The sequence below is a fragment of the Theobroma cacao genome, chromosome 7 (genome assembly GCF_000208745.1).
Source record: "Theobroma cacao cultivar B97-61/B2 chromosome 7, Criollo_cocoa_genome_V2, whole genome shotgun sequence".
Taxonomy (NCBI): Eukaryota; Viridiplantae; Streptophyta; class Magnoliopsida; order Malvales; family Malvaceae; genus Theobroma; species Theobroma cacao.
This window is the reverse complement of record NC_030856.1, coordinates 2,546,113-2,561,250: the sequence shown is the minus strand read 5'-3', so window position 1 is coordinate 2,561,250 and position 15,138 is coordinate 2,546,113. Positions and strand designations below refer to the sequence as shown.

The following is a 15,138-nucleotide window of genomic DNA, read 5'->3' as shown; positions in this document are numbered from 1 at the left end:
ATAATTGATATTATAATATGCTTGTTGAATTTTTCCATTGCATTAATGGTATAAAAATAATTAAAAAAAAAAAGAAAGCAAAGGACAGTTGGAAGGAGGAAAAAGTTCAATGTATGAAGAATTTCAACTCCAATCAACTGCCGATAGATGGACTGAAGAGTTTCTCCAGACTGATCTCTCCTTTGCTCGTTTGATTTTTCAGCCACCAAAAACCTCTGCTTCAGCCTTCACTTCTTCCTCGTCCTCCTCCTTCAGGTACTATTTTTTTTTTTCTTTCTTTTCAATTTTTCCCTTTACTGTTTACATGATTTGGATAGTTATCTGAAGTAAATCAGGTTCAAAACTCTAGTTTCACCATAGATTCTAAAAGAAAATTCAATTCTGATATTGGGATTGGGAGGAATATGGAAATATGGAATTGGCAAAGCTTCACTATGTAGTTAGAGATAAATGAAACCACATATACATTTGAATGGGGTTCTTGGGTTTTTTTTTTCTGTTTTTCCTTATTTTTTTTTATTATGACTCGGAATACTTTGTCTGAGTGTGATATAGTGAACATGGCTACTGATGCTTCACCTCTTAGTCCCATGAGGGAAATGTCTTTGGAGAGACAGGATGCCGGTCAGGGAGAAGACAGAATCAGCAGCTTACCTGATGATGTTCTTGTTCACATTCTTTCATTCATTCCAACCAAAGAAGCTGTAAGGACTTCGGTTCTGTCTACAAGATGGAAAAATTTGTGGATCTCTCTCCCGAACCTTACTTTTGAAGATCCGGATCCTATTGAAGATATAAGGGCTAGTTCCTTGAAGGTTGTAGATAGATCACTCCACCACCGTGGTGCTTGTAAAAGAAAACTCTCTCCTATCTTGCAGAAGGAAGTTGATGAATTCGGTCTCAGCCCATGGCCATCTGCTGTAATGAGGCTCTTGATTAAACCAACATATGTTACCTTGCCCGATTGTCTTTTTACTTCGGAATCATTGATTAGCTTGGTGTTAAGGACGCATTGTACTCTGAAAGTTCCTACTCCTGTCCGTTTCCCAAGCCTTAAGGTCTTGAAACTTTCAGGTGTCAGATTTAAGGATGAGCAGTCCTGCCAAGAGCTGTTTTCAGGTTGTCTAGTCCTAGAAGAGCTGGTTTTAGAACAGTGTGATTGGAATAATATAGACGAAATCTACATCGATATTCCTACTCTGACGAAATTCTCTCTTTCCAATTATAAAGCTGGACTGATAAAGGATGGGAATTGTAAAATCAAAGTTAACGCAGCTAATCTGAGCCATCTATCATTCAGAATTTCGTTGCTGGTTCAACTTGTTCCATACAATCCAATATTGCCAGTACTGGACACGGCTCAGGTAGCTATTTTTGGCTTCATAAATCGAGGAGAGAATTATCACTGTGCAATGAAACTACTTGCTGGACTTCAGAATGCAAATTCCCTTTCAGTGAATGTTAATTCGCTTCGGGTAGAGCAACATTTTTTGTTTTCCTTTATGCACTTGGTTACACCAAAAGAGAATATATACTAATTTCATTCTTCTTTTGTGTGTAAGCTTCTTGATGGTGCAGAAAATATTGAAGCAGGTCTTCCTACATTTCACAATTTGACTCATTTGCATGTTAGACCGGATCATTACTTTCCCGGTGCTTATACTGTGGGAGCATTGATGTATCTGCTTCAAAAAGCACCAAAACTTGAAACTCTTAGCATTGTTTCGGTGAGTTTCCCTTGTGCCAAAATATCACTAAGCATGCCTTTAAGCTAACAATTCATATTTCCTGGATTGAATTATATTGTGTTTTATTTCAATACAGGGTTTTAAACCACAAGATCAAGATACGTTTTTCCAAACCCTACCTTGTTTCAGCTCTTGCCTAAAATCCTTTGCCATCTTGTGTTTTGAGGCCACTGCCGCTAGTATACAATTGTTGAAGCATTTATGTCAGCATGCACCTGTTTTGAAGGAGATATCTTTGTTTTACATATGTGATTTGAAAGACGAGACCCAGTACCAAGTGCTACAAGTTCTTGGAGACTCGAAAAGAGTTGAAATTGGGTTCTATCCTGTGAAGTTGGAATCTAGCATTTCGATCATTTGAGAAAAAGCTGCAGTCAGGTTTTTATTAACAGGATTCCCCTGGAGGAGAACTCATCAAAAATGATGCAGAGATATAAGCTTTCAAATTACATTGCTTTTGTTCTTTGGGTGTCATAATTTTTAGCTCCTGAATGCCAGTATGAAACTTTCTGAGGTTTTTAGATTGTTGAAAAGGGCTTCTAGCCACTTTCCTGGTGTGTATTTTCTTTCAAAACTAAGTAAATTCTATTCTATGTTTGCTAAATGCTAAGTGACTGGCCTTCACTTCCACTGATTCTGTGTCAGTTTTCTTGCTTTGTTTCATTAATTCTCCTTTTGAATGTTTGTTTAAGCCAGTTAACATCTGAGGTTCAAACTTTTGCTTCTTTATAGACATATAAGTCTATTCTTCTATTAAGAGTTTGGCTCTCGGTCTCTAATTTCGAATTAAACCTTGAAGCTTGGTTATTCATGCATATTTTCAGAGATTGGTTGTAGCATCTGAGATTCTCCTTGCAATGGGTTGATTGCTGAATTTTTAGAGTCAGAGTGTTTTAGATGAAACATGTTTTCCATCTCTTGTATATATTATTCTCTTCTCTTTTGAAAAAAGTTTCTGGGCCCTTGCAGCCAATGGAATTCTAGCAGCTAATGGAATTCTAACTCTCCTAATACAAGAGTACTACTTACGCAATAAGTTAGGAAAAGTTATTTTTATAATTATTTTTCCCTAACTTTTGCTAGCTAATGGAATTCTAACTCTCTTGATACAAGAGTATTTCTAGCTAATGGAATCCTAACTCTCTTGATACAAGAGTACTACTGACGCAGGAAAAGTTATTTTTATATTATTTTTTATTTTTTACTTGACTTGTGTTTCAAGAAAATTTAAGATAAAACTCTATAAATAAGTTTAAAATAAAACACTATTAGCAAATTAATAGAGAATATAAAGAGAAATTAAGAGGTTTTAGGATAAAACCCTCTTGACGAATTAATAAAGAATATCAAGAGAAAGAGGTTATAATGTTTTGGTTATTGGCGAATTAATAAAGAATATAAAGAGAAAGAAGTTCTAGTATTTTGGTTTGGCCAACCAAAGGAAAAAAAGTTCTAGTATTTTTGACTTAGCCAATCAAAACGAGAGTTTGGCTATTTTTCAGCTAACCTCATCAACTCGTCAAGATTGGTCTCTTCACAGCTTCCCGTCTAGTTAAGATTGGTGTCTTCACAACGCCTCGGCATATCTCCACTATCTCTATTATTGGTAATTTGTAGCACTTGACAATTGATTTCGTTACAGCTTAAATTCTGACTTGGAATACTCAAATTGCAACTGTTTGTTTTCCTTTCTTTCTCTACTGTCTCTGCCTTTCTTGCTTGTATGTTTAAGGATTTGCAGAAGAATATATCACAATGTTCTTGTTCCCAATTCTAAGAATTTGAATTAGATATGGTCTCAAATATTGTCAAAATTGGAACTAAAAGCTATCAAAATCTCTTCTTCGATATGATGATAGGAATTAATTGCTAATAACAAGCTTAATCTACTTGATCTTTTTATCTGAGCTGTGGATGGATTTATTCTTATCTTTAAAGAAATTTTAATAGACGGTGCTGGTCCAAAATTAATGAAGAAACTTTATTAAAGTATGTAAAATTTCACATTGGATTTTCATTAAGTTTTATAATTAATAAAGAATAATAGATTGAGCAAAAAGGTTAGGATAATGGAGAGATTAGGATAATATGGCGAAAACAGAAAAGAAAACATGAGAAATCCTGTTCCATAAAGCTTTAGCTAGTGTTAAATAGAAGGTAAAACCCTACGAGGTTTCAGAAAACTCTGCTGCCATGCCTTATAGTAGAGTTTTGCTAAAACTATATCTGAACATATCAAGGTTGGGGAGTTTTCTGCCAAAAGTCAGCAATAAATGGCTGATGCAGGTGCAGGTAACGATGCAGAAAGTCAGCAATAAAAGGCTGATGCTGGTGAAGGTAACGGAAAGAAAAACGGATAGGATCAGTGATTTACCTGATGAAATCCTTTGCAAGATTCTTTCTCTTCTTCCATCCCAATCTGCAATACGAACCAGCATTTTGTCATCAAGATTTAGGTACCTTTGGAGGTCAGTCCGCATTCTTGATTTCAGGGACAATCTAAGTCCAGCAAAGACCTTCGAGAAATTCTTGGACGAAGCCTTGAGTAACCATGAAGAATTGCATAGGCTTCGGAAGTTTCGTCTCAGGTGCTATGACCCCAGCTATAGCGTAACCAAGATGTCTAACTGGATTCTCTCTGCAACTGCAAGTGTGTCTACTCTTGAGGAGCTTGATATCTTCGCAAATAACGTTCATAAAATTCGTTATGTTAATTTACCTTGTATAGTTTTTTCGTGTCGAAGACTGAAATCTCTAAAATTGGCTGGTTGTAAAATAGTCGATGGCATCCCTGCTGACGCGGTGTTTCCATGTCTTAAGACCCTCAAGCTTGTATCAATCTCTATCTTGGACGATTACGTCTTCAACAAGCTTCTCTCTGCTGTCCCTGTGCTTGAAATGTTCCATATAGAAGATTGCTTCGAGGGATCACGACTACATGTAAAATACCTTAGAGGTTCTATGATACAAGGTGATTGTCAGAATAATCTATTGTCCCTCGATGCAGAAAGCATCAATGTCACTGAGCCTAATAGGGCTCCCACCTCCAAGCTTTTGACGACCATCTATAACAAGGTAAAGCAGCTGGAGATATACGAAGACAATGTACGTCCCTTCTCTGCCTTTCTCACGTGCTCTCTCGTTTTTCCCCATATATGTTTCCTTCAGTGACTGAATCTTTTATATATGATAGATGTTGCTGAGCCTTGGACTTATCAGGGAACATGAGAATCCACCTCTTTTCCAGAATTTGACACATCTTGTGGTTGAAGTTGATTATATGTATGACTGTCAAGCTTTGCCTCTCCTGCTAGACCATTCACCTAATTTGACTTCCTTGGTGTTGGAAAAGGTAAGTTCAGGACATGCATATTGAATCAGTACATCAATTTCTCTTATTCCCTGCATGATCCGAGGATTGATTGGATTCATTCTATTTCTGTCAGAAATTTCCATACAAGCTGGGTCGCAACGACAGGTGGAATGCACCGCCCGCTGCTTGTTTGTCATGCAACCTTGAGACAGTTCAGATTAATAGATTTCGAAAGAAAGATGTGGAAGTTGTGAAATACTTTTTGAGGAATGGATTGGCATTGAAGAAGCTGGTTGTATGCAGTGCAAGAGCTGTAAGCAGTAAAGTAATAGCAAGCATTCTCGATGCACCAAGGGGTTCAAGTCAATGTCAAATAGAATATCATTTACCTATATCCTCATTGAATAATGAAAAGCATTAGATCTAATTTAATTATCTGTTGACAATACAGTCATTCCATGTAAGTGACTATAGTTATTATTTGTTATCAATTGAATGCCCAAGAAGTTACTAACAATATATGTCTTAAGTAGTCTAGCTATATATGTCTTGTGTCTCAGTCTAGCTATATGTGTCTTGTATGCGCTTGAAAGATTTTAAGGGTAAATCTTATCTATATTTTTTATAGTTTCATCTTTTCTTATACAATTATTTTGTGTTTTTTTTTTTCAATTTCTCAATTAATATCTTCTTAGTAACTTCTCTTCTCGCAAAAGGCTAACTTTGAATTGAGAATATTATGATAATTTTAAAAAGGAAAATTAACTGTTTAACTCGTGTTGGAACAAAAACTATCTATTTACATGTGCATTCAATTTAATCGATTAAAAATTTCATTGAATAAACCATTGAAATTTTGTTTTAATTAAGAATCCTTTTGGTAACTGAAAAAAATTTAATGTTTTTTATTGTTTTTATAAACTATCAAAAATATTTTCATCGATGGAAAATATTGTTTGCTATCACAAGTGGAAAAAATTTTTTTCCACTAGTGCAAAACGTTTTCTATCGTTTAGATCATCCCATCGCTATCACAAATGGAAAACATTTTTTTCGCTATCATGAGTGGAAAACATTTTCTGTCGTTCATCCCCTGAAAAATATTTTCTATAAATAAGAGTGTGAATCTTAAAATGATAAGAGTTATGTGGACCTTAAAATGATAAATAAGAGTTCATTATAAAGTATTAATGTGGGATCAAAATAAATAATGGATATGAAAATTGGTAAAATCAATATATCTATAACCATATATAAAAGGAAGCTTTTAGTGTCTTATCCTTGCATCATGGATATGAAAATTGGTAAAATCAATATATCTATAACTATATATAAAAGGAAGCTTTTAGTGTCTTATCCTTGCATCAGTGATAGTTTGTGTCGTTTAGAGGTTCAGTTGAATGACATGTGGTGTCGTTTAGAGGTTCAGTTGAATGACATGTGGGTTGGTTGAAGCTTCTAAACATGGGTTTGATCTTTGTGGTCTTTAGCTCTAAACATATGGGTTTAAGGTCTCTCACACTTGTGTTTTTCATTTTTGAATTCATCAATTTCTCCGTATGATCTCCACTATCATCTCTATTTCCTTTATCAATTCTATCATTTATATTTTTTTCTATCAATTTCGTTATCTTATCCTCAACCATGAGATTTCAAACAATAAATTAGATTGTTGCCTTTTGTCTCAAATTGACTTTTTCTAACTTATGAAATCATATTTGTTGAGTTATAGTCTTTGCATCCATGAGGGCACGAACCATTTTTGCTCCGCTATTACCTATAGTACTTGCATAATCAATTAAGCATGCTCACATTTAAGTACTTATTTAATGATTAGGAATACAATTATTCATATGATTTTAACTCTTATACAATAATAGTTTATAATTAAAGTAATCTTCAATTTTCAAAAAAATTTCTATCTCATCACTTTTTTACCATAACTCTAAAAATATCAATATTTATCAATTGTATAAGACATACAAAACCTATATTTATGTGTATTCACTATAAAAATGTCAATATTTATCAATTGTGAGACATCTAAAACTTATATTTATGTGTATTCACTATAAAAATATCAATATTTATGAATTGTGTAAGACATCCAAAATTTATATATACTTATATGTATTAATCATATCATTGAAATATTTTTTATTATAATTATTAGTAAAATTTATTCAATTTATAAACAAAAATTTAATTGCATTGAATGGTTTCATTAAAAAATAATTTTTAATTTTAATAGTATTGAATAATTTAAATATTAATATTTTAAGTTAAAAAATTTTAAGTTAAATATTAATATATTTTAATTTTTTTAATATTTTAAGTTGAATATTAATATTCATCAAATCTATATACTTAAGCTTAGTATAAAAGTTTTTTTCATGCTATCTGGAAAATGTCTTACACCCCTAATAGGCGTAAGACATTTTTTGTGGTCAATGATTGTTTTTTCCAATGACTTGTAAAATGTTTTATATTTAAAATAATTTTTTTGCATTTCAAACAAATATAAGTCTTGAAAATGTTTTCTGAAAATATTTTACATCAAAATAAACAGATCCTAAATTAATTGATTAATCCAATTAGATCATTTAAATCAATCAATAGCAAAATTAATTGAATTTTTAAATTGAATTAATCAATTAATCAAATTATCTGAAAAAATTCTCGTAATAAATTATGTCTTGTTTTCAATAAAAAGTTCATAAAATCCAATCTTATCTTTACATTTTTTTTTATTTTTAGATGAAAAGAGATTCGAACTTGTTTCTTAAGAGAGTATACCATCCAATTTAAAAATTCAATAGTTAGTACTTTGTATTATGTAATGGATAAATTCAACCATGGGTGAATAAAAAGGGCATTACTTTAATATATTTATCCCCTAATGGTTTAGATTTTGCATAAAAATAAATTAAATAAAGAATTTGCTTGGAGACCAATGAGGCAATGACCATGTTCTCCAAGAGTTGCACCGCCACTATTCTTCCATTAATAATTATAAGAAGAAGATAAAAAGGAAAAAGAGTTTGCCGTGATCATGAAGGAAAACCAAACTAGGGTGTTATCAGTCTTTCCGGGATATCCTTGTCCTAAAGAACCTAGGATTCTTGACCCTCAGTCAAAGAAAACAGGGTTCTCTGAATTGAAAGAAACAGGGTTTTCTGTATTGAAAGAGAACTGTATACATGTAGCAGACGAAATCTGATATAGAAGTTAAAAGGCAAACAAGGTTTCGCATGCCAGGCGTCATCCTGGTGAAAAATTTCTGGGTTTTTTCTGGCTGAAGTTGATTGTAATTCTTTTACTGATGGCTAAGCAAGTTAAAGTTAGCGAAGTAGCAGACAGGATCAGCAGTCTGCCTGACGAACTTCTTAGTCACATAATTTCGTTCCTTCCATTGAACCAAGCAGTTTGCACATCTATTCTATCAAAAAGGTGGAGTAAGATTTCTACTTTGATGTCTAATCTTAACTTGGAGGATAGTTTTACAAGGAGAAAGTCAGATAGTCATAATTTCATGAATTTTGTGGATCGAGTTTTGTTCTACCATATAGGGGTTGTGGATAAATTTCGTATCAGATGTGGAGGGTTTGTTGATTCTTATCGACTTGAAGGATGGATACGATATGCATTGCAGAACGATGTTAGAGAGCTTGATTTATCCGTAGCTTGTAAAAAGTTCAACATGCTGCCTATCGGGGTATTTACTTGCGATACATTGGTGGCATTACGATTGCACAGTCACAAGAGGTGCATGTTTGACCTGAAAGTGCCTGTTAAGATTCGTTTGCCTAGTCTCAAGATTCTTCATCTTTCTGGTATTGGACTTCTGGATGATGATCCAATAAATAGACTCCTTTCTAGCTGTTCGCTGCTTGAGGAATTGGTTGTAGACCGTTGCATCTTGAAAACAAGGTGCAGATTCAATATTTCTATCCCTACACTGAAGAGACTGACCATAGTCTTTCATGAGAGAGCTTACAAAGATTATGAGATTGTGATTGATGCCCCTAGCCTTGTCTACTTCAAATGCCGTCAAATACCAAAAGGATTCTTCCACAAAAATCTGAGCTCTCTTGTCGAAGCAGATATCGAGTTCGGGAAAGTTCTTGAATCTGCTAACACTTTTACCTCTTATAATACAGCTGCAACTGATCTATTTAAAGGCATTTGTAATGTTAAATCACTTCGTATATGTGGTCTTTTTGGAAAGGTTAGTTTTCTTCAACCCTAGTATTCTATTACAAAAAGAATGAACTTCTTGTTGATGGATTTTTCTAGTAGAAAACTGCACTAACAAGTAACAACTATTGCCTTTTCCTTAAGGTTTTCCCACAAGGTAAAATCGTCATCCCTGAGTTGCCTAAATTGACTTCTTTGAGTATTGATGGCTGCTTCTTTGTTGGGTGGGAAAGCATGCTACCAGTTTTACTCGCCTCTTTTCCTCGTCTAGAAGCTCTTGTCCTTAAGGTACGTATAATGAATCGAAATATAATTCAATATAATTAGTTCTAATTCCATATAATATGATTTGTTCTAAATCCATATAATTTGTTCAGGTCAATATAGAAATCGTCAAAGAGGTACCGTCATCCGAGAGATTTCCTTCCTGTCTATGGTCTCAACTCAAGACACTTAAGATTTTGTCATGCCAAGGTAGAAAGGAGATGCAAATGGTTGGGTTTTTTCTGAAGAATGCAGAAGTTCTGGAGAATCTCTCAGTAGAGCCTAGAGAAAGAAAAAGGCCGAAACCAGAAAAATGGAGGTCAAAGATCACTAAAAAACTGTTGAAGTTACCAAAAGCCTCCAAGAATTGTAAAGTCTTGCTTGTTTGACCAGTTTCTCAAAACCTTTTCTTATGAACTGATGTAGGTTGATAGTGATGGTTGTCAGATTTTCACAACCATATAAACTTACCAATGTCGAGTTAATTTTCCAATTCAGCATTGATTTATGAGGCAAGTAATTGTTCTGTTCCTTCTTGGAATTCTAATCATCCATGGGTTGCCTTATGAGCATGCTGTTTGCAGGCTCAAATTTGCATATATATCTGGCTCCTGTCAGTCAAGCCAAATTTGATACTGATGATGTTTAACTATACCATTGGTATAGAAGTATATAATTAGATTATTATTATCTAAGTTTTACATAAGAATTATATCATAAAATAATATTTTTATTTTATTTGTATGTCAAACCAAAGTGAGAGTTTGACCATCATTTAGTGGTTGTTGGCTTAGCGAGAGTTGGGCCATTATTCACCTTAGTGGTTGCCACCTTCGCGAGGTTAGACACACAACAGTTGTATTTCTGCTTCTGCATTTATCCTCAGGGGACTACCTTAGCATAATATAGAAAACTCTTTCTTGGAATCCTGCAAGCCATGCATTTAACCTTAAGTCAGTTTTTAAATTGAAAAGGACAACTAGTTTTATTTCAGAGAAGGGATTCATGAAAAATTTTCCATCCAAGATTAGTGATACACGTTTCCCATTTGTTACTAATAATAATTATAGAACTTAAACAAGTCTAGTAATTTACCCTTATAATTTTATATACTCCAATGCTTGAGTGCGCGAATAAATAGGTTAATTTTTTAATTGGTGGTATTTTGATAATTTTTTTGAATGAAATTAACGGGTATAATCTTTACGCAAATATAACTTATTCACAAAGTGAATAGAGAAGAAATTACGTGAGGTCATGTGAAAAAATTGATATAACAATGAATACAAACAAAGATTACTTATGACTTTACATTATTCAATACTTTTTTCTGCTTAATTCAATACCCTTTTCTATCAAGTTTCGTACACATCACCTTTTGTATGCTATGTTTCACCACGTCACTTCGTGTATAAAAATTATCAAAATTAGAGTTATTAAGCAATACTGTTACATAGTTCTATTACCATATTAAGTTAGGGTTAGATAGGATTAGCCCTATATATTTTTCCTACAATGTTTAGTTAGGGTTAGATAGGTTAGCCCTAGATGTATATATATACAACTCCTTCACCTAGGTAACAATGTACAATCTAGAAAATTTAGATTTTTCTTATGTTATTCTGTTGAATTCCTTATGGTGAGAAGTTGTCCATTTGAGAACTGCGGCAGGGGAGAAACAGAGACAGACAGGATAAGTGATTTAAGTGATGAACTTCTTTGTCGTATCATCTCATCTCTTCCACTAAGAGAAACAGTTCGAACGTCCATCCTGTCAAGAAGGTGGAAGAATCTTTTTACTTTGATCTCGAGACTTAACATTGATGATAACAACGAACCTGTAAAGCGTTACCGTTATGGATTCGAGGAAGTTGTGGATAGAGTTCTCTTTGCTCGTAAGGGGGATGTAGAAACGTTTCGTTTCAAACCTAGAGTACGTGTGAAATATTTGCGGCTCAATGGATGGGTACATTATGCACTGTGGCATAACGTTAGAGAGCTTGACCTTGAGCTTGCACCAGGCTTCTCAAAGCGCCGTTTTGAGGTGCTGCCTGAAGGGATATTTACTTGCAAGACATTGGTGACATTGAAATTGCAGATGGAAGGCATTGTCTTTCCAGAAATCCCTGGTAACGTTTGTCTTCCAGGACTCAAGATTCTCCACCTAGAGTTAATTAAACTCAAAGATGATGCTTCTGTTCAAAGGCTCTTTTCTAGCTGCTCCAGGCTTGAGGAATTGGTTGTAAAAACTTGCAATTTCAAGTGGATAAGACAATTCATAGTTTGTAACTCTACACTCAAGAGACTGACCATAAGCAATTATCAATGGCTTTATGAATATGATCATAAGCTCGTGATTAATGCACCAAGTCTGGAGTACTTCAACTACATTCACTTTATAGCAAAATACCATTCATTAATAGATCTCCACTCTCTGGTTGAAGTCTATATTGATTTTGGACTAGCTTTCTATACTCATCTCCTTAATTATGATGCAACTGATCTGCTCAGAGGGATTAGTCATGTTCGATCCCTTCATTTATCTAGTCCACTTTCAGGGGTTTGTTTTCTGATACTAGTTTCTTGTTGATTTTTTTTCCTATACACCAAACTAATTGCATAAACTTCTTATTGATGAATTTTTTTCTAGCAGAAAATTATAACTAATTAAGCTCTACAAAGTTTGTTGTCTTTTGAAGGCTGTTCTTTTTGATCGGGGTCCAATCCCTATGTTGGAAAACATTACTTACTTGAAGATTAATGGGTGCTACCATGAAAGTTGGGAAAGATTGCTTGATCATACTCCTTGCTTAGAGACCATTGTGTTTGTCTTAGACGTATGAATGAAAGTAGAACTTTATCTCAATCCATCTTAGACTATGCAGCAGAAGCAAGTTTTAGTGAAGTTATTTCTCTTCTCTGCAGGAACTTTTAGACTCTCCAGAGAAATTCATGAATCCACCAAAGGAAGTGCCCCCTTGTTTGGTATCTCGTATCAAGGCAATTAAATTACTGTCATTCCGATGGACAGAATCTGAAGTGCGAATGGTTAAGTATTTTCTGAAGCATGCACAAGTTCTGGAAAATCTGATGATACGTATGTATGCAAAACAGAAGTTGCAAAGGAAGATCGCTAAAGAACTGCTCAGGTCACAAAGAGCTTCAAAGAAATGCAAAGTTGTAATTGTCTAATAAATTTCTCAATGTTTCTTCTAGGTTGAGTTATCTCTTTGATATATTGCTGTGTGGTAGTCATGGTTATCAATTTGTGTGGTTAACATTGCAGCTAACTTCAAATTTCTAAGGCTAGTATCCATGAAGTAGATCCTTTATTTCGATTAATAAATAATTTAACTCAGTTTTTTAATTGAAATAAGTAATTAATCGAATTAATCCAAAAAATTAGGTTAATTCGATTTTATCTTAATTATGCTCATTTAAAAATTTTATAAAAAATCATGACATGTCATGCTGAAGAAAAGTTGAAATCACAAGAGATGTAAGTGAAGTTAACTCAAAATTTTAATTATGACTTGTTTTCTGTAAAAAAGTTCATTAGATCCGATTTATCTTTTTCTTTTTTAGATGAAAAGAAATTCGATCCGGATTCTTGAGTAGGGAAGGGTAAATCTTCCAACTTAAAATTCAATTGTTGGTCTCTATTTTTCAATATCATGATATCTCTATCAAACTGCTTTATATTCTATAATGAATAAATTCAACTTTGGGTGAACTAAAAGGACATTATTTCAATATAATTACCCCCCAGTAATTGAGATTTTGCATAAATGCATGGAGACCAATGACCATGTTCTCCAAGAGTTGCATCGCCCTTACTCTTTCATTAATAATTATAACAATAAATAAAATTTTAAAAAAAAACAGAGTGCCGTGATCATGAAGGAAAGCAAACTAGGGTTTTATCACTCTGGGGTATCCGTGTCCTGTGGAACTAGGCTTCTTGACTCTCAGTTAACGAAGGGTTTTCTCCCTTTCTCTCTCTCTATATATATAGCAGATGATATCTGATATAAAAATAAACTGAAAAGGCAAACAAGGTTTTGCAAAGCCTTATCCTGGTGAAATATTTCAGGGTTTTTTGCTGTAGTTGAAGTTCCTTTTCTGATGGCTAGGCCAGCTGAAGTTAGCAAAGTAGTAGACAGGATCAGCAGTTTGCCTGACGATCTTCTTTGTCATATAATCTCATTTCTTCCGTTGAAACAAGCAGTGTGCACCTCTATTCTTTCGACAAGGTGGAGTAAGATTTCTACTTTGATGTCTAATCTTAAGTTCGATGATCCTTTCACAAATAGTTATAGCTTCATGAATTTCGTGGATCAAGTTCTATTTCACCATACGGGGGTAGTGGATAAATTTCGTATCGAATGTAGAAGATTTATTTTTGATGCTTATCGAGTTGATGAATGGATACGGTATGCATTGCTGAACGATGTTAGAGAGCTTGATTTATCTCTTGGTTGTGTAGAGTTCAATATGCTGCCTGCTGGGGTATCTACTTGCATGATATTGGTGGCATTAAGATTGCACAATCTCAGTGGCGCACATCTTTGACCTGAAAGTGCCTGTTAAGATTTGTTTGCCTAGCCTCAACATTCTTCATCTTTCTGTCTTTAGACTTCTAGATGAAGATTAGGAATTGGATGTAGGATGCACCGTGTTCGAAACAAGGTGCAGGTTCAATGTTTCTATCCCTACACTGAAGAGACTGACCTCATCGGGATTCAACCGTAATGAGATTGTGATTGATGCCCCTAACCTTGTTTTCTTCAAATGCTTTTACCTACCAAAAAGATTCTTATTGAAAAATCTTAACTCTCTGGTCTAAGCAGATTTCGGTTTCGAGATAGATTTTCATTGCTATAATACAGTTGTAACTGATCTATTTAAAGGCATTTGTAATGTTAAGTCACTTCGTATATATGCTATTCTTAGAGAGGTTAGTTTTCTTCACCCAGAATTTCTGTTACAAAAGAATGATCTGATCATTTTTCTAGTAGAAAATTGTACTAACAAGTAACAATTATTGTCTTTTTGCTGAAGGTTTTCCCACAAGGCAATATCGTAATCCCTGAGTTGCCTAAAGTGACTTATTTGAATCTTGATGGCCACTTCTTTGTTGGGTGGGAAAGACTGCTACCTGATTTACTCGCATGTTTTCCTTGTCTAGAAGCTCTTGATTTTAACGTATGAAATGAAATATAATTCAATATAATTAGTACTGATTCCATAGAGTGGCATGTATGAATCCATCTATTAATTTCTTGTTCAGGTTTCTCTGCACCATCCGCACAACGTCATCAGAGATCTGCTGCTTCCCAATAGATTTCCTTCTCAACTCAAGACACTTAAAATTTTGGCATTCCAAGGTAGAAAAAATGAGATGCAAATGGTTGAGTTTTTTCTGAAGAATGCAGAAGTTCTGGAGAATTTCTTCATACAACACGAAGCAAATGGGAGAATCCAAAAATATGGAGGTCGAACATCACTGACAAATTGTTGTTCTTGAACTACAAGGATGAGTTCGAAACTGACGCAGTAGCGTTTAGGATTGTATTTTATTAAATTTAATTTTTTACTAATTTAGTTGATTTAGGA

The 15,138-nt window shown here is 34.1% G+C and overlaps 3 protein-coding genes across 3 annotated transcripts; all 3 read left to right on the top strand.

Moving 5' to 3' along the window:
* On the top strand, window positions 561-2,109 carry LOC108662706 (F-box/LRR-repeat protein At4g14103-like). The gene is made up of 3 exons (XM_018124190.1): window positions 561-1,475; window positions 1,563-1,727; window positions 1,825-2,109. The coding sequence occupies exons 1-3, from the start codon at window positions 561-563 to the stop codon at window positions 2,107-2,109; spliced, it is 1,365 nt and encodes a 454-aa protein (XP_017979679.1).
* LOC18593597 (F-box/LRR-repeat protein 13) lies at window positions 4,047-5,482 on the top strand. Its single transcript, XM_007020908.2, has 3 exons — window positions 4,047-4,853; window positions 4,942-5,100; window positions 5,195-5,482. The coding sequence occupies exons 1-3, from the start codon at window positions 4,047-4,049 to the stop codon at window positions 5,480-5,482; spliced, it is 1,254 nt and encodes a 417-aa protein (XP_007020970.2).
* LOC18593596 (F-box/LRR-repeat protein At4g14103) lies at window positions 8,384-9,911 on the top strand. Its single transcript, XM_007020907.2, has 3 exons — window positions 8,384-9,289; window positions 9,403-9,546; window positions 9,636-9,911. The coding sequence occupies exons 1-3, from the start codon at window positions 8,384-8,386 to the stop codon at window positions 9,909-9,911; spliced, it is 1,326 nt and encodes a 441-aa protein (XP_007020969.2).

Excerpts from the sequence above, each read along its gene's own strand:
- LOC108662706 (XM_018124190.1), top strand. The coding sequence starts at position 561 with ATGGCTACTGATGCTTCACCTCTTAGTCCCATGAGGGAAATGTCTTTG. Across the intron at positions 1,476-1,562 it reads TGAATGTTAATTCGCTTCGG|CTTCTTGATGGTGCAGAAAA; the intron begins GTAGAGCAACAT and ends TTTGTGTGTAAG. Across the intron at positions 1,728-1,824 it reads AAACTCTTAGCATTGTTTCG|GGTTTTAAACCACAAGATCA; the intron begins GTGAGTTTCCCT and ends ATTTCAATACAG.
- LOC18593597 (XM_007020908.2), top strand. The coding sequence starts at position 4,047 with ATGCAGAAAGTCAGCAATAAAAGGCTGATGCTGGTGAAGGTAACGGAA. Across the intron at positions 4,854-4,941 it reads TGGAGATATACGAAGACAAT|ATGTTGCTGAGCCTTGGACT; the intron begins GTACGTCCCTTC and ends TATATATGATAG. Across the intron at positions 5,101-5,194 it reads CTTCCTTGGTGTTGGAAAAG|AAATTTCCATACAAGCTGGG; the intron begins GTAAGTTCAGGA and ends TATTTCTGTCAG.
- LOC18593596 (XM_007020907.2), top strand. The coding sequence starts at position 8,384 with ATGGCTAAGCAAGTTAAAGTTAGCGAAGTAGCAGACAGGATCAGCAGT. Across the intron at positions 9,290-9,402 it reads TATGTGGTCTTTTTGGAAAG|GTTTTCCCACAAGGTAAAAT; the intron begins GTTAGTTTTCTT and ends CTTTTCCTTAAG. Across the intron at positions 9,547-9,635 it reads TAGAAGCTCTTGTCCTTAAG|GTCAATATAGAAATCGTCAA; the intron begins GTACGTATAATG and ends TAATTTGTTCAG.